This window comes from Acyrthosiphon pisum, chromosome A1 (assembly GCF_005508785.2).
Source record: "Acyrthosiphon pisum isolate AL4f chromosome A1, pea_aphid_22Mar2018_4r6ur, whole genome shotgun sequence".
NCBI classification, from domain to species: domain Eukaryota; kingdom Metazoa; phylum Arthropoda; class Insecta; order Hemiptera; family Aphididae; genus Acyrthosiphon; species Acyrthosiphon pisum.
This window is the reverse complement of record NC_042494.1, coordinates 4,317,181-4,342,037: the sequence shown is the minus strand read 5'-3', so window position 1 is coordinate 4,342,037 and position 24,857 is coordinate 4,317,181. Positions and strand designations below refer to the sequence as shown.

The 24,857-nt window shown below is 28.7% G+C and overlaps 1 protein-coding gene across 3 annotated transcripts in view; it reads left to right on the top strand.

The window, feature by feature from the left end:
* The window catches only part of LOC100166244, a 120,180-nt gene that overhangs the window by 21,172 nt on the left and 74,151 nt on the right, over positions 1 to 24,857 (top strand). For 2 of the 3 annotated variants that reach the window (XM_001944876.4, XM_029486520.1), the window contains exon 2: positions 22,740 to 22,883. In XM_001944876.4, coding sequence (XP_001944911.3) covers positions 22,740 to 22,883 — 144 coding nt within the window. The remainder of the gene's footprint in view (positions 1 to 22,739; positions 22,884 to 24,857) is intronic. The other variant, XM_029486519.1, reaches the window with a different exon arrangement.

Below are 24,857 nucleotides of genomic sequence, written 5' to 3'. Positions count from 1 at the left end.
AGGATAGGTTATATGCAAATTTTAGTTCAATAAAATCAATGTCGTGTTGTTAGTCTTAATATTAGAATGAATTTATATATTATCGAATATAAAATGAAGATCTGTGTATTATTTTAGTTTTTTAAGATAGGTACCTCTACTTACATTTTTAGTCAAATAATGATAATTTTTAAATTGCAATATTTTATATAGGCTCATAGTTCGTTCAAAATGTAAGTTTAATCTTAACTTATCTTACATTTTAGATCATAAACAATATATGCAGAGTATAATTCTTTACATAAATAATGTATCTGTACAGCGGTAAACGGACAATATTGGTACCCGAACAATTATTGGTTCCCGCGAATAAACGTATTATGCGGACAATTTGTCTTGGACATAGTTTTATGCACGCACAATTGGTCTCCGGCCAATTTTTTTTTTGTTCTACGTATTAGGTACATTTCATTGACATTTTGATTTAGCATAATACACTTAACAGATTTGAATTGAGATATATAGATTCACTAACAAACACAATATATCATCAGTTGAGGGACATTTTTAAACATGATAATAATATACCTAAGTTATGAATTTTAATTGGTGATATAATAGGTACTATTGGTACATCATTATTAGACTAACCGTTTTTAGCAAACCATTCTTCGGTGGTAGATTCTACACTGACATATTTTTTTCATCTTAATCAATACTAAATCTAAAAAGATTCAAGACAGTTTATAGTGTTAATAATATTTCTAAGATTTATTTACGATCATCGCCTTTTATATACTGATGACAATAGGAAATACTATGAAGTACGGTTAAAAAATTATGTTATGATATTTATTTTGTCATATTTTATGGAAAATGAATTTTAAAATAATTTGTAATAGGTAGGTAGCTATAGTTTTTATTCGTTGTGCCTTGTGTTACACATTGTGTTCATATTTTCTTAAATCCGCTTATAGCTACCTTTATTTATTCCGTGAATACCAATAATTTATATTAAACTATACAAATAAATTAAAGGTAATAATATTAATATTTAAAAAAAAATCACCCCGACGGAGATAAGCAAACAAAATGTCTTTCATTTACTGATAACTATTGAATAAAATTGTAGTTAATATCCAATGTTTATATAAACTACTAAACATAATATCACCTGTAGGATGTAAGTTTTATCATATATGTTTTATAATAATTATCTTTCCATAATTAGATTTAGATACTATGTCTATATTAAAAATATTCATGAGTGGTCTGCGTACAATTATTATTAAATGATTATCACTGCACCTATACGACCTATATTATACTTGTTAAAATAAAAACTGTCTCATGTAATTATGTTAGAAAATAGAATAGGGTCTATATAATATCGATAAATTCAATTCTGGGTCAGCTGACCACCGAAACCAACCTCTAGCTGAATAGTATACCTATTTGAGAATTTTAATAAATTTTTAAAATTCTGTCTAGAGTCGGTTACCCCACAAGTTTTAATTTTGTATGCATATAGTCTGATTTATTTCAAAATATTGATTTGATGTGTGAGTCACACATTGTGACATTTTATCAGAGTTACTGCGGTAGTTGCGGTTAGTGGTGGAATTATAGTGAGAATTGTGCGACTCCATTAATACGTTTGTAGAAAAAGAATGTTTTTATGTTTTCAGTATTATTATACAGTATACACTGAACATTATGTTATTACTTCTTACAACTAAAATCGTAATCAAATACCAACATTATTACAGTAAAATGTTAAATCTGTACAAGGTGATTAAAATTTAACGCTACACAAGTTACTCGCGTATTAATGTTACGACGGGTATAACTTATATTAGTATAAATATTAATATATTAAAAACTGTGGTACAATGATCAAACGTATATATATAATAGGTATAGTAATAATGTGATGTTATTTTTTCATAATACCGACAGTGGTAGGTCATATCACGATACGCAGGTTCATACATTTATTTGACGAAATCTTAGTATTTACATTACATATTATATCGTTACATACATTTTACTTAAAGAGATTTGGCCAAAAACGTATTAAAAGTTTTATAATAAAGTCTTTTGACGGTTGGAAAAAGGGTTTTTCCCTAACCTACTGTATAAATAAATACCTTGAGAATTTATAAAACCACATACCGTGTAACTTGAGTTTTCTTTTAAATATGAAATTTTTATTTATCATCATACCTGCAGCTGAAATAATTAACAGCCTCAAAAATATATTATTTATTATTATCAATTAGTGCGAGGTTTGCGTTACTTTTTTTGTTTGTCTTTTATGTTACACAGAACACACCAGAATATAATATAGATTTTAATTTTAATTAGGTACCTATATTATCTATATATTATTTGATTTAAATTGTCACATTGAGATGCGTGTATTATATTATATGAATTCGAAGTCAATTGACACGCGTGTCTATGACGTGTATAGGTAACCGAACAGTGTTTATCGGTACAAATTAAATTTATAATAAATATAGGTAATATATGGGCTATCACGAGACATACGTGTTAGGAGTGTCCGGCATTCATATTTATTTTTATTTACCGCAGTGCAATGTCCCGACCTGTACACGCACGTGCTTGTATAGTAGACGTCACGTACGCCTTGAACAAAAATATATACAATGTAAATACTTTTATTTGTCTCTCTCTCTCTCTCTCTCAGATCAGCTGAAACAATTGCATGGTCAGAATTTGTGTTTGGCACCTGCTAGAGAAAATATGTTTTTGTATACATATTTTATTTATTATAATATTATAGATTAAATTGCGTTCTACCTTCATCAAATAATAAAATATATAAAGTTATAATATATTGGTGTATTGACCTCTCAAAAATTAATTATATAAATGTAAATCAACTATATTGTACTTCGGATACGGTTTGTATATTATTTAGATTCGGGGGAGTGGGAAGGGTGGAGTGGGGAGACTGGAAGAGGAATAAACAATTTATTTACTCGGCCGGAGAGCCCAATAGGGTAAATAGGCAATAGGATCGAAGACACAGCAATCCGGTGATGATTTACTCTTTCGAAAACAAAATCCATCTAATAACTCACTGCTGCAGAGTCTGACCATTATATTATTATTATATACTGTGTGCGCGCAATGCGTGTTTGTGTGTTCCGCGTGTCGCCGTTTATTATTTTCCGTTGATCGATGACGACTATATTATGGAGAGCTCGTCTGTCGGCGGGTCGTCATATTATATTATTTCTTAGCGTATACGTGCGTGCACCCGACCGACAACGACCGATATGATATGCTTCCGATACGTCTGCGGGGCCGAGGTGATCAATGGTTGCCATCGGTTGGTGTTTTATGCGTATAGAACCCATTATCATGAGACGTTAAGCATTTTTCTCGGTGACGATATATTATAGAAAATGGATCCCACCACTGCGCCGTGTAATATAATATTTTGGTTGAATTATACTTGACAGTGTTGTATTTTTTTTTTATATATTTCTTTTGTTAGAGTATTAGCCAAAGGTGGGCATGTTAATGAAAATAATTAACTCAAGTTAAGTTAAGTTAAGAGGACACAATATCGATAGGTTAAAAGTTAACAGTTAACAAATTATAAATTTAACTCGATAAGTTAAAAGTTAATATAGAAAAAAATATTAACTTAACTCAGTTTAAAAAAAGTTAATATATTTTTTTTTAATTAGTATGTAAATCACAAAAGAGTGAATTTGTGTTTCTAGTTTCTAATTTATAAATTGTAATAAACAATTTTATTAAACTTCAAGAAAAATAACAGAAATGTTTGTATTTTTGTATTGGATTATTTTTATGTTATACTGATAAGTAATATTTACGTATAAACGAAAAATTTCAAAATGTTTCTAACTTGATGGATTTTTTTAAAATCAACTGAGAAAAGCTAAGTTATTTCAACTGTAAATTAAACTAGTTAAATTCATAAGTTGATTAGAAAATAAACTAACTAGTTAAGTTAAAAAGTTAAAAAAAAATTAATTTTTTAACTTAACTTTAACTTTTTAACTAGTTAATGCCCACCTTTGGTATTAGCCGGTATAATATGTAGGTAGTTTTGAACAATAAGTTTAAATTTAATCCAGGTCTGCTTTAAATTGTTGATTTACGTTAGGAGGCGGCGCTCATATTTTTTTAAATAAAAGTACCTACCGAACGTATTTTTACACTCCGATGCGTCCATATATTGATCCGACCTATCTGCGGGGAATTTCGTTGTTATTGTAGCAGTCTTTCAGTCTTATGAAATGTTCTTAAAAACTACGCATAAATTATAAAATGTACTTTCTAATATATCATTTGTGTGAGGAATTTTAATTTTATAAACGGACATCTCTTAAAGTTAAACATCATTTTAAAACCAATTAAACCTAAATTAATAATGATAAAAAAGCTTTAGTTTAAATTAAATCTTTTCAATTTTCATCCACAAAATATTTTATATAATATAGAGTTAGTCGACTTGATAGTTTTCACGAGCGTGATGTTTTATTTTACTATTTCCAGTAAAACATTTTTACACATATTCTTACCGGATAAATATGAAGTATTTTACAATCCAAAAGAAAATTACTTTATATAATAGTTTTTCGTCGCTATATAAAGAGGTTTAATATACTATATATAATATATGTACCTATCTATTCGACACTTAAGCCGTATACAAACAAGAAATTATTTTTCAGCACCAAATTTAAAAATGAGTATGAGTTGTGGGATACTGCTAAATAACTCTATTATATAATTATTTTAATTTAATTTAAAAATTTAATTCTGGTAGAAAATAATATTTAAAAAAACATCGCTCAACGTCGTCTCTCTACGACCAATGTTACAATGTTAATTTAATATTTTAATGGTTGACAGTGGTTGACATCAATCGTTTGCAGTCTTGTAAGTTGTAGATAATGTAATCGTATAAATGGTATGCTTATTTATTTATGCTTATAATATATTAGTTGCATTGTCATGATGAATATATATAATATTTTTCATCAATTATAGGTTTCATTCAAATTCCAATATTTGAGCAAATAAGATCGATTGAATTATTTTATAGTTCATTATATTATATTCCATACGTTTTAACTCACAATGCTCGTATTCATATATTATGGTTCAATATTTGATATTGTTTCATGATAATACCTAAGAGTTTACAGATTAAACATTTTCCTAAGAAATTTCGTAAAGCTTATATATTTAGTATTGAAATAATGCTAAACTGAAAACGCTTCTACAAAAACAACATTAAAAACAGTAACAGTACTAACACTAACAGACTTTTCGTAAATTAAACTTAACAATTCCAAGCGCGAGATAAGGCGTTTATATTACGCAGCGATAGTCGTAAATTATTATTTGAAACTTCAAACAATTTCCCTTCATCACGTAATCTGCTGACTGCTGTATACGGTATACCTAACAAATTACTATTACTATTGCAGTTGCGTTAAACCCATTCGCATTTAAATGTACAAGCATACCTATTGGCTATATTTACCATTGACTATTTACAAAGTTTAAATAAGTTATTACGAATTCGATATTGTTTGAAATTGCAGTTATTTTGAATAATTTATACACAACTAAAACCGTCAACCGATACGATACTCTATATATGAGATTCTGTTGATATATCGTTATTGACATTAAAAAAATCACTCATATACCAAATTTACATTTTGAGGTTTTTGTATCCACGGATTTAGAAAAGAAATTTATAATTTGATAAAATATCTCTAATGTGTTGTTCATCGTACTATCGTAGAATCGATGAATAATAATAAATAGAGTCTCCTGTGACCTGTGTTTCTAGTTACTATACCTAAATCGTTTCTGAAGTAAGATAAAATAAAATACCTACCTTTTTTAATATGTTTAAATATATTTAATACTAGGTGATCCCGTGCACTTCGTTACTAATTAAAATGTCCAACTCTATATGAATAATATGTTTTAGATACCATCATGACAACACACACGGACGGAAATTTCAAAATAATATATATATGGCTGCCGGCTGGCATGGTAATATGGACACATAGACACACATACATTAATTTATATATATATAAACTAGCTGATCCCGTGCACTTCGTTTCCCGGTAACCAATAATTATTATTATAATAGCTTCAAAACACATGGCAACCATTTATAAACAAAAATGTCCATATGAAATTTCAAAATCCCTGTTTGAACACCTCCCGGGGTTGGTCCTCTCCCTTTTTAACCACTAAGAAAGGATTTTCCGAAATTTTGATTTTAAAGAGGTGCTCGAACAGGGATCTTGAGGTTCACGATGGAAATTGGAAGTTATATTTTTGTTTATAAATAGTTGTCATTGGTTACAGCGTCTACAGTAGAAATTAGTATTAATTTATTATTGGTTTCCATTGGTTATTTGGGCAGATCAGGTACTCTAATAGCTCTAGCACCGAATCAAATTAATGAACATTGCCTACCAAGGTGGAAGAGTTGCACTTACTGCTGCGGCCAGCGAGTTACACCCAAAAAGAGTTGAACAATCATACATTTTTTAAGAGTTGCACATTTTTTAACGGGAAACGGAGTGCACGGGATATATATATTATATGAATTAATGTTTGTGTGTAGATTGACCTCTGGGAAAAGATAGGCCAATTTAAAAAGTGTTAAATTTGATTTTTCTTATTCATCGGATTTTAGTACGGTTAGGTTGGGTTAGGAATTTGTATTAATCCACCGTAGGTGTAATTAAGTGAAAACGATAAACTTGGTATAACTTTGATACTCTAGAGTTAAATCATACACTTACGTACAACAGCACTGGGTCCGATAACATACTGCTGTTAAACAGAATTTTTATTCCGGGTAACAGAAAAGTTAAGATACATTTTGAAAACCATACACCAAATATTAAATAAGGAATTGAACAAAGTTTGAGTCATATAGAGTTGGTACATTTAATGGGTAACGAAGTGCACGGGATTAGCTAGTCTATATATATAAAATATCTGATCCTGTGCACTTCGTCCCCGATTAAAATTGCCAACTCTATATGAATAATATGTTTTACATATCACCATGGCAACCATTTATATACAAAACATTCCATCGGAAATTTCAAAATAATATATAATTGGTTGCCATGATAATACATCGATGTGGAGACACACATCGTCGGAAATCTCAAAATAATAGGTTTATAATTGGTTGCCATGGTAATATGGACACACACACACACACACAGGCATACATTCATTTTTATATATTATATAGATGACAACAACTATCATTCAAAAAATCTAGCAAGTTACATTAAAAAACCTCCAATGTATAAGTTTGGAAAAAATATAAACTTACTCTAACTCTAAACTACTATAATAACTTAACTCCAATGTGGCAAAATATTGAGAGTATTTATGCAATATTTACACAAATATAGAATTTACACTACGATTGTATTCAAAATAAGACCTGGTAAAAGTTTTAAATTGTCAGAAATTGTTTAATTATTTTTGTTGATTGCGTTTGATCTAAACTTGCCTCGTATTGACCAGTGACGTATATATAAATTATAGTCATAGATACTTAGCCGGTATCTACCTCTGTAATTTTATTATACGGATCATTTTTCCACACCGTAGAAAAAAAAACCGACTTACGTCAACCGGTCACTTACGCCGTACGTAGCAGATTATAATACCCGCATCTGTAGTTTGTCTCTTTTCGCAACAATTTCATGGGGTACAGGACTAGAAATAATATATTACACGGGCGGAGAATATTTTGATCACGTCGCAAACTCGCATCTCACAACATGGCAGGGCACGTATACCGGTACCGCGGTGTGTTCGGTGGATATGATTAGTGGGGGACGATTGTGTGGGGTGCATTTAAATATTGTATAGGACACGTGATGTGTGTGGAGCAGGAACAATTGCTTTTAAAAAATACTACAAACACGTTCACTCAAAATGTATGCATAGAGTGTAATGCGACAGTGTCGCTTTGAGAAATAATAATACGTCTCCAGTTCCAAAATGCGTGTATGGGTCACCCGCTGTATTGCGAATTTTGTGATTGTTTTCTTTCAAATGTATGTGCGCGTGTGTCACGCCTTAATAATGTATGAATATGGTGCCAGGTACAATATATGAACATGATCGGAAAACTGTCATGGATAATAATATACCTAAGAGTGAAGGTATATCGGTACGACGTTATGGCACGTGCATTGCCTTAGCGGATGATCGATAAAAATGTATGTGTCAAAATAATCTATACAACATTTTGTAAATTCCGCCCGAGTTTCAAACTATTTCCCGGGACTAAAGTTAATTTTAAATAAATTTACAATACGTCTACTGACATTATCATCACTGACGACTAAGCGACTACCTAACTATTTTATACGTTCTGGGTATACAATTGACGAATCATCGTTACCAATGTAAATTTATTTTCATTATTCATTTGATTATGTAAGACGTGTTTATCATTCTACCAAGTACCAGCAAATATTAATACATTTATCACAATGATAGTTTAACATTATACTAATAAAATAATATATTATTAACTTCCTGATACACATTTATTGTTTAGCAGAATACATATGGGAAAGAGCGGTTGAAAAAATGGGGTAGTCTGCAAGAAAATCGGGAACAGCCACTATCTGATTACGCTGTACCTTCTACTAACATTAATATTAACAAAGACTATCATAAAAAGGCGTATCAATACGTCATTTGATATTGAATGATTTATCTATTTACTGAAAATATTTTTATCTTCATAGCGAATTTGTTGTTTGCTTTGTGTAGAGTTCAAAGCATTACAATGTTTGCAGCCGAGGAAACCACATTTTTTTATTTGAGTGTGTTTTTAAAACAGTTCATTATTACATTTCATATAACATGATAATTCTTTTAATATTATATTAACTTTTCCATTGAATAATTAAATTTAAATTCTTACAAAAATGTTTTATGCGAAATGTCAGTTTTGGTTAAAATTCTCTCACACCCATTTTAACCTCTAGCTACCTATATGGAATTCAGAATTACATTTATGACATTTTTACCTGACAGTAGAATATATTGCATCGTCTACTCTATACAGACAAAATTACAACAAATTAATAGATAAAATATAGAACGGAAAGCACCTACTTATTTTTGTTTTTATAAATGTATGACACTGTCCTATGTTACACAACCCTCCGGCAAATATGGAGCAAAACACAACAAAAAATACAGCAAGAAAATAATTCTTGTAACAAAAAACTATAATATGTTTTGGTTCAATGTGTTAAATGATTGACACGAGTTTTAAGGTTTCTTTGGTTCTCCATTATACTAACCTCTTTCTTATACTTATTTTTATAAGGGATATGAACATTTCAAATTAGAATAGACCAGTTGATTCAATTTTATCAAAATTAAATACCGTAGATACCTTATTTTTTCATTTTTTTTTCGTGGTATCATGATAGCATTACTTCTCCTCTGGCTTTTATCGTTTATTGAAATAAAACAATGTTTACGTCGTTTACGATTATAGTATCAATGTTATGCCCCCGTAACTTGACAGACTCTCCTCATCGATAGACTCATCTCAGAAACAAACTTTCCTCGGATACCGTAGATATACTTAATACTTATACGGTTAATTGTTTTTCATGATATAATTATAATCTATCGAACACTCTGGGCCCTGATACAGATGAATTAGTGATCGAATTTCAAAAAGATTTTTTGTAATTGACCGTATTTACGTATACCATGCAATACTACAATAGTCATTAGGTAAGAAGTGTGTTTAAACCTTGTAAATAATCTACAAACAAATCCCAAACACATGCGGCCCACGGCCACGGTATATGCGGTTCATTTTAAAAGGCAGTTTCGAAAGATATTTTTCTGTAATAATAGGCATGCACTGCAGTGTCTCCCTACGCACTTCATAGTGTTTGGGTCACCAAGAAATTTACATAAAACCAACCTCCTCCGACCATTCATGTCAAAACTTTTAATCCAAGTTTCATTTACTTGCGTTTACTACGGCTTATCCCACGCGCGTCTGATGAAGGGACTATGGTACAACTGCAGTTGCCAATTATTATATCATGTGGTTCATTACTAAATAAATATATTATATTATAAACGATGAAGCGAATTCCCATTTGGTATTTACTTTCACGACAATTTATATGTTATTACTTATAATGAATGTCAATTACGATTTGTTTGAAATCATTGTTATGTATATACTATAATAGAGAAACAGTTCGTGGATTCTTTTTTTTTCGGTCTCTAGTTTTGGAATAAACATAAGATATAATTTAAAATACGGAGTGATTCACCAACCATGGTCATCCCTTTTTTCTTCAACAATGCAGTTATTTAAAACTTGATTTTCTGAATTTTTGGGCTGATATTTAAGGCTGTAATTTAAAATTGTTCATATTTGTTGTTGTACTTACTTCAAAAATGTGCTGAGGGAGATATAGAAACATCTATTTTTCAAATGAGTACCCCACTTTTCTAATGTAAATTGTTGAACTGATAATTTTACTCTGAACATTTTTACGTATCAGAATCAAAATTCAAACGAGCCAGTTTTGAGCTATTTAACTGTGTATACTAAGGATAATAGATCCATTATGGATGTGTCATAATCTGGTTAGAAGATATGAGGGTCTACTTCAATTTGAAAATTTAAGTGATTAATATTATTAATCTATTAATATAAATATTTTGTAAAAATGGATCTAGTATAATAAATACTTTATTCGATATTACATCTATTTTTATTTTTGTAAATCCATTTTCAAAGATTATTATTCTTAGTATAAACATTTTAATAACTGAAAAGATAACTCATTTGAAAATCAACGATTGTATCATCGCAGAACACTCCTTAGGTATACGGAAGAAAAATATTCAAGAGCTTAAAAATATGGCCTTTGAGTGGGTACATTTAAAAATTCCAAAAATCAGAGCTAGAATACATTTGTTATTAAATAGGAAAAACAGGGATGAGCTCGATTGCTGGTAGATCTCTCTGTAATCTGTACGTATCTCTCCATCCAATTTGAATTTCTGAAAATTCTAATCTAAGCTCCTTATTGCGTATCGCATATATTATGTTGTGTCGTTTTTTTGTCATTCGTTCCACGCTGAGCGGAGGATTACACTGATGACGTAAATCGAACGCGCAGGAAAACAAATAAATAAATAAATAAATTATAGTTTTCGACGTGCTTCGCAGTATACATACACGTTTACTTCAACGTGTAATTATGGCGAGAGTAAAGCGCCACCTGCTGCTCTGGTATAATATATTTATAGGCGTATTGTGTATAGTTTACAGTCCCGTACGTGCTCACATTATTCGTGTAGGTATCCATAGGAAACGGGATGAAAACCATAACTATAAAGTATAAACTATAAAGACTATACCGGGACGAGCAAAAAATATTATATTATTCGTCATCAAAAACATTTTATAATATACGACATTATACTTATACATATACGTATCACAATCGACCACTATGTTTATGCGCGATGCCTTCGTCCCAAATCCGGTTAGTATAATATGTTCGGCACTGTGGGTTGGCGTTGGAAATACGCATTTATATTATAGGTTTTAAATTGCAAATACGAATAAAATAATGATATACCTATTGGCGTTTAAAAAACTCATATTATTACCTACCCATAAAATGTGGTACATATTTTTTAAAGCGGTAGGTATAACGTTCATTATAATACTGCTGTAGATGTTGTACACAATACACGTCGTACACCAGCAGCAGCAGCAGCAGCTATATGCCTATATGTAAGTCATATCAAAAAATAAAAACGAAAACTAGAAGTATAAAATGTCGACTTACGCCATTGTAAAAATAATATAATGAATACGCATATTATTATATAACTTTGAACAAATAATATAATATTTTATTTAAGGGGCTTTGATATATACTTGGTATGAAATAAAAATACACTTGTCCGTACTAGTTGCAGGCTGCCACCACGTCGTCTGTACACAATTTTACAATGTAATATTTTATTATAATGAGTGTACAATTTGTTGAAATCTGATTAGTTTTGGGGTACACAATGTACAACTAAGTTCTGTGCAATAAAAATGATCGTGTATTGACAGAAATTGTAATTCGTAAAAGTTCATAATTATTATTACTTTTCTTATTAAGTCATCGGTTCGATTTAATTAGATGTACAATTATCTCACTGAATTTCAAAATAATTGGACAACGATATGTTTACAGAAAAAGAATACATAATGTTTTATACATTTCAACAGAATATTGAAAAATTCAACTTGTAAACCAATATTCCTAACAAGTATTCATGTTTTAGTTAGTAAATATTAGTTTTAATGTATCCGCATTCATGAGAAGTTGGTGGGTGGTTAAATCACCCACCGTTTGTCTTGGAATTGTCTACTTATTTCAAATGGCGTTAGTCAAATGAGGTCCTTGTTTATTTGTTAAAAATAATTGTTTCATAATATATTCAATAATCATATCCGCGGCAATACCTTAGTAAAATTAATTTGTTTCCATGATGATAATATAATTTACTATAGCATTGAAAAATATAATTGTGAATGGAGTACAATAATTTATCATAGTCATTTTTAACACGTTTTTAAATTCTAAATTACATTTTAAAAGAGTTTAATTTGTCAATACGTCGATTTAGGTCTCTTACTCCAATATCTACCACCAAAGTAAACATCTAAGTCAAAAATATCCTTTCGTTAGTTATCGATATTCACACCTAGATATTTTAGATTTTGTGTATTTTTGGGTCCAACGCCATACTATTGTGTATGTGGTTTTTTTTGGTTCTCTGTGACTCTGTTTTTTAAGTGGAATGCTCATATTTTCGTTTTTATCGAGTTCGGCCATAGAGAGTTATTTGTAGTATTCTCCTACCTTGTTAAGAGTGTCTGGGAATTTGGACTCTGTCTTTTCGGTAGGCTAGGTAAGTTAGTTAGGTAAGGTATCGCCTTATGTATTGCAATGGCTGAGTCATTGGCATACATAAAATGTTTTGTAGATATTGGCTGGTAATTTGTGTTTATGTTAAATAATGTCGCGATGTCGGAGCCAGGACGCTGCCTTGTGGTAAACCAATTTTTGAAACCTCCATTGGCTTGATTTTCCATGGAGTGTTACGAAGAATCTTCGGTTTCTAAGTAATATTTCTGCAGTTTTTACGATATTGTAGTCCATTGTCACCCTATATAGTTTTAAAATCACTATGTTGTGGTTTACCGTGTCATAGGCCCAGCCTTGTAAAAAATACTTTTGAAAAAGTATTAGGATACTAAAACTTGTACTCAAATAAAAATGTATTAAAAATACTTTTAAAATACTATTATAAAAATGTATTTTATGAATACTTACAAAGTATTTGAATACAATTACAAGTATTTTTTTTAATTTTATGCTATACAATATATATGTGTATTATACACCAGTAAAGGTACCTATTATGTTTCTACTTATCATAGATTTTAACAATTATCACTGTTACATGTCTGACTATTTAGAGATATAAACATGTTCACATATTTCATTCTGCATTCAGTTATATTTCAACTAATATTGATTAAATTTTAATGAAAAAAATAAACTAAAGAGTGGTATTAACTATTGATATGGAACTATTTTAAAATTATTAGATTTTCAATTTTCTTAAGAAATTCCAATATAGAAACCATATAAAATTTGATTTGGTATTTTTTAAATTTTAAATATTGTTATTAGGTATACCTACTTTTACTATACAAAAACATAATATTAGTTTTCAATGTAAACAATATTATTTTTATTGTTGTAAATTTTTTGTGAAAAATAATAAATAATAATTAATAAAACGGACTTTATGGTGTTTTAATAGAAGTATTTAAATTTTGTTAAAAATACTTTTAAAAAGTATTCAAAATACTTAAAAAATACACGAAAAACATTGTATTTAGAATACCATATAAATACTTTACAAGACTGCATAGGCCACGGATAAGTCAACGAAAGCTACACCCGTTATCCTATTAGTTTTGAAGCCGTTTTTGATGAATTGATGAATCAGATTTAGAAATTGACCAGTACATGATTTTCTTGGTCTAAAACTAGCATGTTCTCTTATTAGCTAACTTTCTACTTGGTGTGTGAGACGATTCAGTATAATTTATATGTATGACCGAGCAATAAGTTACCAGTCAGTAGTTATTTGGGCTGGATGCTTCTTTCCCAGGTTTGAGTAGAGCGACTGGCCTTCCTCCATTTCTTAGGTATTTTTTGGGTGTTATTTATAATTCATATAGCTGAATAGGTTGATAGTCCATTAATTTGATTTCGGTCCAAATTGCCATATTTTCTCTGTACATGACGTATTGTCTAGTCCATCTTCTTTGTTGTCTTTCATACTGGTGACGGCGTTTTCAAGGTCTTCCAATATAAATGTTTAATTATGTCGTCGTTTTCTTTGGTCGTGTCCCGCATTATTTTTTTCCTTGGGATTTTGGGTTTCATTCGTGGGATTTCCCCGTTTAATAGTACCTGGGTTGCTACCTGATCTGGGGTAACACTTGTGTGCGCTGGCTAGTATTCGGGTCATTCCCTAGGCTTCTGATAACATTGCACGAATCATATCCAGTGTCGGGTTGAATGACAATTCTATTGAAAATTTCACATTCAATGATATTTCCATTGACAAAGGCAATTTCAATGAAGTGACAATTCCACAAATAAAATTACACTGTCACGCTCAATGAAAATTCAATAGCCATAAGTCAATACGACAATACCACATTATTATACTCTTTAAATAGAAAAACAGTGCATTTATAATATATTATTTAAAACAATCGTGTTTATAAAATATTAAGAAATATTTATTCTTGCACTCTGGTATACCTCTAATGTTTACAAAATTGATTTCAGAGCGTTTTTGGTGCCATTTCGTAGTTGACACTCGACTGTATAAAATGCGTAATAACGATGTAATGGTTACACCAGTACCGCGGAAATTGATTCTCCAAAGTTTGAGGAGGTGTTCAAATATTGAAATTAGAATTACAAATCGTTACGAATGAAATAACAATCTATAGGGTATTTTTTACTTAGATATTTATTTTGGTGGTACTGGGGTAACGGACCTCGTTGATTTAAATCATAATCTGTTTTTTCAATACCCACGTTGTATAAATAAAAGAAGTATATAAATCAATTGTTGGTAGGTACTTATATTATCATTATATATACATATATTTGCTGTTTGTAGGGGGTTGGAACGGTTGGTTGAAACACGCATGTTATACATTATATTTTTATTATTCTATATTTTTCTCTTACACAATTATAATTGAGATACTCAAAGTTCAACATATTTTTTAACTGCTTTCAAATTTCAAATTTCAAATTATTCATACTCAATATTATATGCATATTTTTTATTTGATAAAAATGTAACAGTTTATTAAAAAATAATCGTTAATACGTTTGAGTATTGTAGTATTGATAAACTTATATGCGAATAAAATAATGTCATTCTATTGTAATAATAAAATTGTTCGCATGGAACCTTCAGGAAAAATCCGTTTAATATGTTATATTGTATCTTTATTCATTATGTTATTCGAGTAAGTGAGTAATATTCCATTTTTCACATTTTGATTAGTAAAATTTTCAAATATACGTTTATTTAATAATAATTCATTCATGGCGATGGCAGAACCTAAATGTATTTTTTAATAATAATATTCCCAATAAGACTTATGTAGGAATAATTTTCCAAAGGTTTTTCTTATGAAAATGAATACAATTTTTAGAATATCTTATAAAACGAATTGAATAGAAAATAATGATTTTTATGGTCGCTTGTAGGAATTTTATTAGGAATGTAATCCAAATGAAAATCATAAAGTATAACTCTGATTATACTCAATTTCCGTTTATACGCTTAGGTCATCCCTTAATTTTCAAAACTTTTTAATTCCTATTATCACACACAACTAATATTATTATTGATTGTTTTTTTGTATGAGTAAGAGTTGTCAGATTTAGGCATATATAAATATGAATATGATATATATTGATTGTGTTTTGTCCGATTTATTATACGTAATTATTCATTTTAATGAAACATATTATATGCAAGTACAGTATACCTATATGTGCTGTCATTCTTTTTTTAACAGAGTAATTTTATTTATGTTTCAGTGTTATTAACTGATTGCTATTTATTACTTTAAGTCTTTAGATGATATATTATTATGTGTAAGGGTATTTTAGTCACGTATACATATATATAATATTGTGTGTAATAAAATAGGTACATTGTCGAATATTTTTGTATAATATTAGTCCTACTATTTTCGACTTTCGTATAATATTTCTTAAATATTATAGTTAAAATTAAAATGATTTGTTTTCAATAATATTACTTTGTTGGTTTGTTGCGAATCAATATTTTATCGAAAATATTCACTTATTTACTTGAAAAGTTCAAACACTTCAAAATATAACAATATTATAAATATAATATTAGGAAATGTCATGACAATAGGTTAGTCAAGTACCTATATCCGATCAATGTTAAAACTATTTTTAATCGTATGTAGTAAAATGTCCAATAAATGACACAATTCTTATTCCACGTCGTTTTTTTTCTCGTCTGACAGAGGTTAGACAGCTGGACATTTCATTAAGTTCTTGGATTAGGGTTGAGTGCCAATCAAGATGCCAACTAAGACTTACAGTACAGTATATACGGTTCGTGTATAATGTTTAATAAATCAATAAGTACCTAATCGTTTAAATTGATTTACCTTTATTACTAATTGTAATCAAATATCAATTTCATCAAAATAATATCTAAAATTTGCAATATGCCAATGCGTGACGTCATAATTCAATGTTTATAAGTATATCAAGTACCTATATTCTTACTTGAAAACGATAGATAATTTATTATAGTTACAGTGAAAAAATACTAATTACAACTAATTAACATCGGCTTGCACAACAGAATGAACAATATCAAGTCGACTTAATCATAATTATAATATTATCTCAAGAACAGTGTGTGGAGCGGTATGTGTATAAAAATACATACATTGCTTTCTAAAATTAAAAATGCACATTATTCATTCAACACCACTACCTCTGATTTTAATTTTTCACCAGGGGACGTCCTAATAAAACTAAGGGTCCCTACTACCTACATGCAGGGTTATAGAACTAAATGTTCGTTCATTATTATTATTATTGTTACCTATTTATTAATTTTTAATGATCGAAATGGTATTGTATTCACATTTTGTAAAATGTCAGGTTAGGTTCTGTCGCAATGTTCACACACGATATAGATTATAGAATATACCTACCTATAATTAATATATAGGTACCTAGATATTTTTATAAAAACATTGTTTAAAATTTGTTTTAATTGATGTTTTCGATCAACGTCGAGGGTTATTAGCGTTATAATGATAATAAGTAATAACATAGTGTATCGAGTTTACATTTCTTTTATTTACAATCATTTCTATATCTTATGATAATTACTATACAAGTTTTGAATTCTCTCATTCTCTTATTCTCTTATTGATCCAAAGTATACAGACTGCAGACTGCAGGTTAACCAGGTATGCCAATCGGCCATATATACATTATAAATGAGTGGTCGTGGCAAATGTTATATGTTATCGTTTTATGAAAACTCATCACTAATCACTAAATAGTATATAAAATATAGTTTTGAATCATATACTCATCATAGTCCTTTTCAGATATTTCAGTATTTTCAGACTATACATGCGTCCATTTTCAACAAATCGATTTCGTATTATTTGAAAGTCGGTGCAATAATATTATAACTCACTATAGTAATTTGGATTCATTCTTAATATGTTTATTGCGGAAACGTAACTTTTAATATCGAATATTATCGAGTGTAATATTAAATCGTAATACATTTTTATTTTTATGTCTCCACCTACACATTATAAAATATAAAAATTAAATTTTTAATATTTTTAATTGTAATAAAATGTAAATTTTAATTGACATTTAACCCATTTAATACCCTTTGGCTCGTTTTATCATATGCATGCATAATGTTATTCCAGACCTTTTATGTTTTGCTTTTATCATAGCTATTAATTATTAAACGAAATGTAAACATGTTTATAATATAAGTACGATTTCGCAACTTGCTGTAAAAATAGGAAATAAAATCGAGTACCAAGCATGATCATTAAATATAGAATAAAACATTAAGAATTACTGTTTGTCAGTACATATTAGTTGCATGTTAAATGTCAATACCGAACTTATAAAAAAATAATAGTAATTCGTACTAACTTAATAATGGTTTTCTTAAGAATTTGCAACTTCGATGACGAAATTTAAATTTCTAATGCAGTTTAATACTAATTTCTAAACAAGTATATAATACTATAAATAAAAATCGATATTTTTGCACTGCGAATTGTTGACTGTTGATCTTAAGAGTTCGCTATGTAGGTAGTTTCTAATTAGTAATTTCTATTCACAACACAAAATCCCATACTGTTCGTATATTATAGACTATAGTACAGTTGAAATTTAAAATTTAAAATTTTCGTTAATTTAGTTTATTAGCTAGGTAGTTTAATATTGTTTCTAGCAAAAGTGTATTAATATTTTATTGAATAATAATATAACAAAAACTAGTTGGTTTGATCGAAAAGTATAAATTTTTCATTTCAAAATATATTTTGTAGGTACATTCATAATACTAATATCAGTAATATCAACTGAGTTGAGATTTATTTAAGGCACTAGCAAGGTTTTTATGTAGGTTATACGTATAATCTTACATAGAATCAATGAGTGGATTTAAACTCGATTAAATTGTAAAGTGGTTTGTGTGCGAATGCGGAGAAAATCCAATTTTACATTTCAAATCGATTTTACTTTGTGTTTGGAGTGCGTAGGCATTGACATTATTTAGTCACAGAAAATAATCTCTGGCTGAAAAACGATACCTATTGTTGGTTGTCAGAAGTTTTGAAAATCTTTTACGAAAGAAAAATATACATTTACACATCTACTTGTATATTATTATATTAAACCCGTCGTCGGTTTTTTCGTTTTCTTTTCCATCAATCAAAGTTATATTAATATGATAAACCGAATATGAGTATTTTTTACGACGCAGTAATCGAAAAACGAAAAAATATGGCCAAAAATAGTTAATTTATAATTTAAACTTTGATACTAATGCGAATTATAAATGTATAATTATCACTATAGAATACATTTATAATTATAATTTATTATAACTTCAAAGTTATATTTTAATAATAATAAAATATTTATTGATATATACAACTAAAATAAACACAAAACAGCAAGTGCGTATACAAGCAATTAAATTATATGGCTCTTACTTGTAAATTATTGTATTTATAATATTTTAAATGGGTATAATATTACAATTAAAATTAAAACGCTGTAAAATAACAATTTAATACATTATAATATATAGAGTATATGTACAAAAATAAATTAAAGGCTATAGTAGCTTTTTTTTTTTTGTACTATGGAGTGCACTGTCACTGTAGCGATACAAACTTTTATTTTTCACATAAGAACACCCCTTTTTTATTGTAAATTAATAAGTGGATGATTTTTTTTTGAAAATATTGATGTACTTAATTCAAAATTCAAATGAGTGATTTCATAGTTATTAATATATTTATACTAAGGATAATAATCCTTAAAAATGGTTAAAAATTTTTTTAAATATATGTATTATACTATTATCGGATATAGTCATAAACGCAAATAGACAAATTATTTTGGGGGGACTAAAGCACCTCCTATAATATTTTCTAAAAATTATATATGCTCAGTACTAATTACTGGCTTTTGAACTGGGGGGACTTGGCAGAAATGTGGGGGGATTAAGTCCCCTCAAGCCCCCACCTATTTGCGCCAATGGATATAGTATTTATTGTATTTTGGCCATCTTTACAAATTATTAATTTTTATTATTAAAATTTTCATATCTTCACTATCCCTATATCTTTCAAAGTAATCCAACCCCATTATCATGGACCTATTGTTCTAAATACACAAAGTTCAAAAACTCAAAAACTACTCGTTTAAATTATCTACTAAATAATTTATCGTAGAAAAAGTAAGTGGCAGGGAGGGAGGGTGTCATTTGAAAAACAGAAATTTGCATCTCCACAGTAAAATCCTTAAGTAGTACAAAAAATTTCAAGTATTTGAAAATACATGGTATAAAATTTAAAAATTCAAAAATCAGATTTTGAATAGGTAACTACATTTTTGAAGAAGAAAAAGGGAGTGAGCGATGAACGTGCTTGGTGACTCACACTATATACGTAATATGCAGTGATCATATGAAATTTAATCGGAAACTTTTGTATTGATCTAAACAATCTACAGATGCCACTGATAGCACGTTTCAGTAAAAAGGTGCAAACACTGATACGATTTGTAAGAGGGATTAGTTTGGCCATTTCGTGTAAAAGCAATACATTCCGTCGACAATCATCATATAATTGGTCGTGTGTTTACTTACTGCGTTCGACTCGTCGTTCTGACTCGTTCAAAATTATATAAATATATGTATATGCGACATGCGTACTTTTCAAAACAACAAAGAATAGATTCACTTTATTTGACACTCTTGATTCACCTTACCGGTATATACCAATACCATGGTATCATGGGGGTTGATTATAATATTATGTTTTCTAATGAAATATCACTCGCGATATTTTGTCGGGAATAGGTACAAATGGTTTTTTTTTGTCATTATAATTTATAGGACGTCGCTCGTCTTACATAGCTTGAAACCATCGATTCTCGTTAAGAATTTATACTAACGACAATTTTATTGCGTCCAACAGCAGCTAGTGAAGCTTGCACTTAAATATATCCACTAGTTCACGGAAAGAGCTTATATAACTTTTTTTTATATAAATAGGCCACCTTTGTATATCTTTATATTTTTGTATTGGTAGAAGTCAATATCGACAATATCGACATATGAGCAAGAAATATATTTTTTTTATGAAATCGTATTTTCTCATCCTTTAATCTGTCCCCGATGGTTAAAATAAATCTAAGTTAATATACAGTCAGACTGCCATTTCAAATTAAATGTTGTCATTTTATAAATTAATTACGTGCAATTAAGTTTCGTAATAAAGAACTAAATAATATTACTTTCGTTTTAATGTAATAATATCATACCTTAATATTTTATCAATAAAGAACGCGAAAAACATGCATAATATTGTTGATGAATCTTAGATTTAATATGTATGATGTTTTGATGTATACAATATATAATACGTTATCAATAGAAACACATCATAGCATACTTTGCACAGGAAGATAATAACATGAAAATTGATTACGTCTTTTCTCTTTCAAATAACATACAAAATGTCTTTTTAAAACGGTTCAAAAAATCTATTCATAACATTTTATGCTCGTAATACAACTAGTATTACGCTCCACTACAATTGTGTATTAGGTAGACTATATTATATTATAGTATACACTATACAGTGCAGCATACACTAAGCATACAATTTTATCTTTCAAATATCCTTCTGATCAAATCCTGATTTTAGGAATTTTTAAGTAAACTCAAGCACCATCTTATTTTAAAATACTTTTATTTTTTATACCATTTAAGGAGTATGTTTAGACGATATAAATTTAATTTTTTACATATGAGAATCACCATTTTTGTCATCACTTTTTTGAAAATGTCGATGTACTTACCTATCTAAATCTAAATTTAATTCATTAGTTTTTGAGTGATTTAACTACGTGTACCTACTAAGAAATATAGATCTATGTATAACTTATAAATACTTACTAAGAATAATATAGGCTTAGCAGATAAGTACAGGGGCCTATGATGATTTAAATAAAATAATGTTAATAGGTGTTTACTGTAATAATTAATATTTATTTATCAGAATTTTATAATTTGCAAACATTTTTTTGAAAATGTTAATTTTTACTATGGAGGGGTTTGACGAGACCTATGCATAAGACATATAAGACCCATGAATAAGCATAATATTGTATTCTTTATTTTGTATAATAAAGTATAATAAATACTAGATTCAATATTACATCACATGTTATATATTTTTTTTAAAACTATTTTGAATAACTGTAGTTATCCTAAGTATTGTAATAACTCCGAAGCTATTAGTTTAAATTTTGATTTAAATAAATCGAAATTTTCAAAAAATTTACGTGCTTTACATTTTATATTAAAAAAGATGCGTTTTCATTTGAAAATAAGAATTTTGTATCGCCACGGGACACTGGTAAAACGACATAAAAAACCTACATAATTAAAAATATGGTCCTCGAGTATACTCAACATTTTTAAAGCGACTTTCAACGAATTTATTATTAAAGGAGAAAAATAGGGGTGAGTTTGCTTGGTGAATAACCCCGTGCATAATACAGTTTATGAAATAAAAATAAAACGTGATGTTTGAAGTCGCGCGCTTACCCTAAACAAATACTTTCTAGTTTCGTTGGAACTATATAACATTAACAGTATTACATTTTTGACCATTTCTATATGTAATAAGTTTTAAAATTTTTTTTTTTTTGTCCACACAGCAGAGTTCAGCGTTACACTGGTACCCGAAAAACAAATGATGTGCCGTTACACACTATTGCTGTCCGCCGGAGTTTTAGCGATCCTGTTGGCAAACCGTGGGGAAAAATGTTTTGTCCAGGGCTTACCGATATCCGAAACTTACGGTGAGTCATTTTGCTTTTACCCTTTTCTTTATATTTCTTCTGCAGAGATGGTTGTGTCTTCATTTTTTTGACGGCTGTTGTCAGCATAATTTGATGACAAACTTATCCATTAAATTATCCTCCATCAGCCGTCGTAAGTTTGTAACGAGTTTTACAAATTACATTATATATAGTTATAGCAACAGAATAATCTTTCTGCAGCGAACTGCGGTGCAAAATGATCGCCGCCTATTTATACGTACAGGCGTACAGCTATAGGCACTTACATAATGATGACCTAATTAAAAAGTACACATCTACAACTGGCTTAACAAAATTATTAATTCACGGGACTTAAAGCTAAAACTATAATATAGGATTAATTAAATTATTCTAAACAAGTTATTAAAAACTGTTTTTAATGTGAGTCCCTTGTCGTTGCGATATTGTATTGCACATAGTTTTGTGCAACAATAATCATTATTACATTTAATTTCATACAAACGTGTCATGTACTTTATGACATAATACCATTACTATATATATGTGTTATATATTTTATATTCATACTAACACCGTTATTATCTATTCCCTTTCGTGTGGGGGTTTTGAATAAATTATAATTAAAGCGCTATAATTAGGTTTTTTACAAGGTCAATTATTTGTACAAATTAAAAATCAACCAATATAATAATTATATCCTTATTGAATGTGATTTGTTTGTGGACTTTTTTTACTAATAATTTTACTTACGGTACGTTTTTAGGTCGACCCTAGATATAAAATTTTGTTTTTCTGTTTTCATAATCCATTTGGTTATTTTCCAAGCGAATTTATTTCAACAATAATTAAAATTAAAAGTACTTACACTAACATATATTTCAGTAAAAAATCTCAAACTTAATTTAGTAATCTGAAAAAACCAAAAAGGAATTAGAACAAAAGTTTGATTCAAATAATGTGAGCTTTGGGTGGTTGGTAACATTATAACGAAATCGTTTGTATTTCAATAGTATTCACTCTTTTTTACATCTACATTAGAATTAAAATATTTTGTATCTACCAGATCTAAGTGAAGCCCGTTTTATCGTTATTTTCTTTTACTTTTCCACAATTATTACATTTTGACACAATACAACAAAACTATTAATACTTATTCCTTTCAATTATGTACTCAGCTGTGTCAAGTGCTACATTTTTCTTAATAGTCCAGGGAAAATTGAATCCAATGGATTTTTACATTATTATTTGATATGATTTTAATCTAACTTTGACTTATAAGTTAAGTGGAATATTCTATTTATTTTTTGAGATAATATTCAATATAATATAATGTAAGAAATAAATATTTTGTTTACAAATGAATAAATAAAAATAAGTGTAGGTATATTTAATAATCATTAAAATTTTAATCAAAGTATTTTCTCCTAACTAAAAAAAAATTAGTAGGCACTAATATAGGTACTATGCATTTATACTAATAGATTTATTGTAAGAGCTAGGATAATAATATTATATAGCTGTCAAAATACTTAAAAAGGAAGCTGAAACTATATAAATACTAATTATCGCTCTAATAATTAGCTGAGTAGCTGCTATCCTTTAATTTTAGAATTCAACTTTCCGTTTAGTATTTAATTTTCATAATAGTTTGGATAATAAACGAAAAAGCTCTTGTAAGAAATTTGTGAATTTCATGTCAAGTTTTCAGTTTTTAGTCCATTGTAGAGTTTGTATTGAAAAACATTTGGGACTCTTGCAATATTACAAGAGCTCTATTCATCAAGAAATGACGCATTTAAAACTTTTATAGTATTGTATTTTAATTTTGTCTCGAAATGTATAATATACCAATATATTATTATATGAATAACATTTATAATTATTCAATATCAAAACTAAATTCTTTCACGCGAACCTTGATAGGTACCTAAATTGTTTGACTGAATATAGAACGGATGTTTTCTAAAATTTTCTATAGGTCATGCCCGTTAT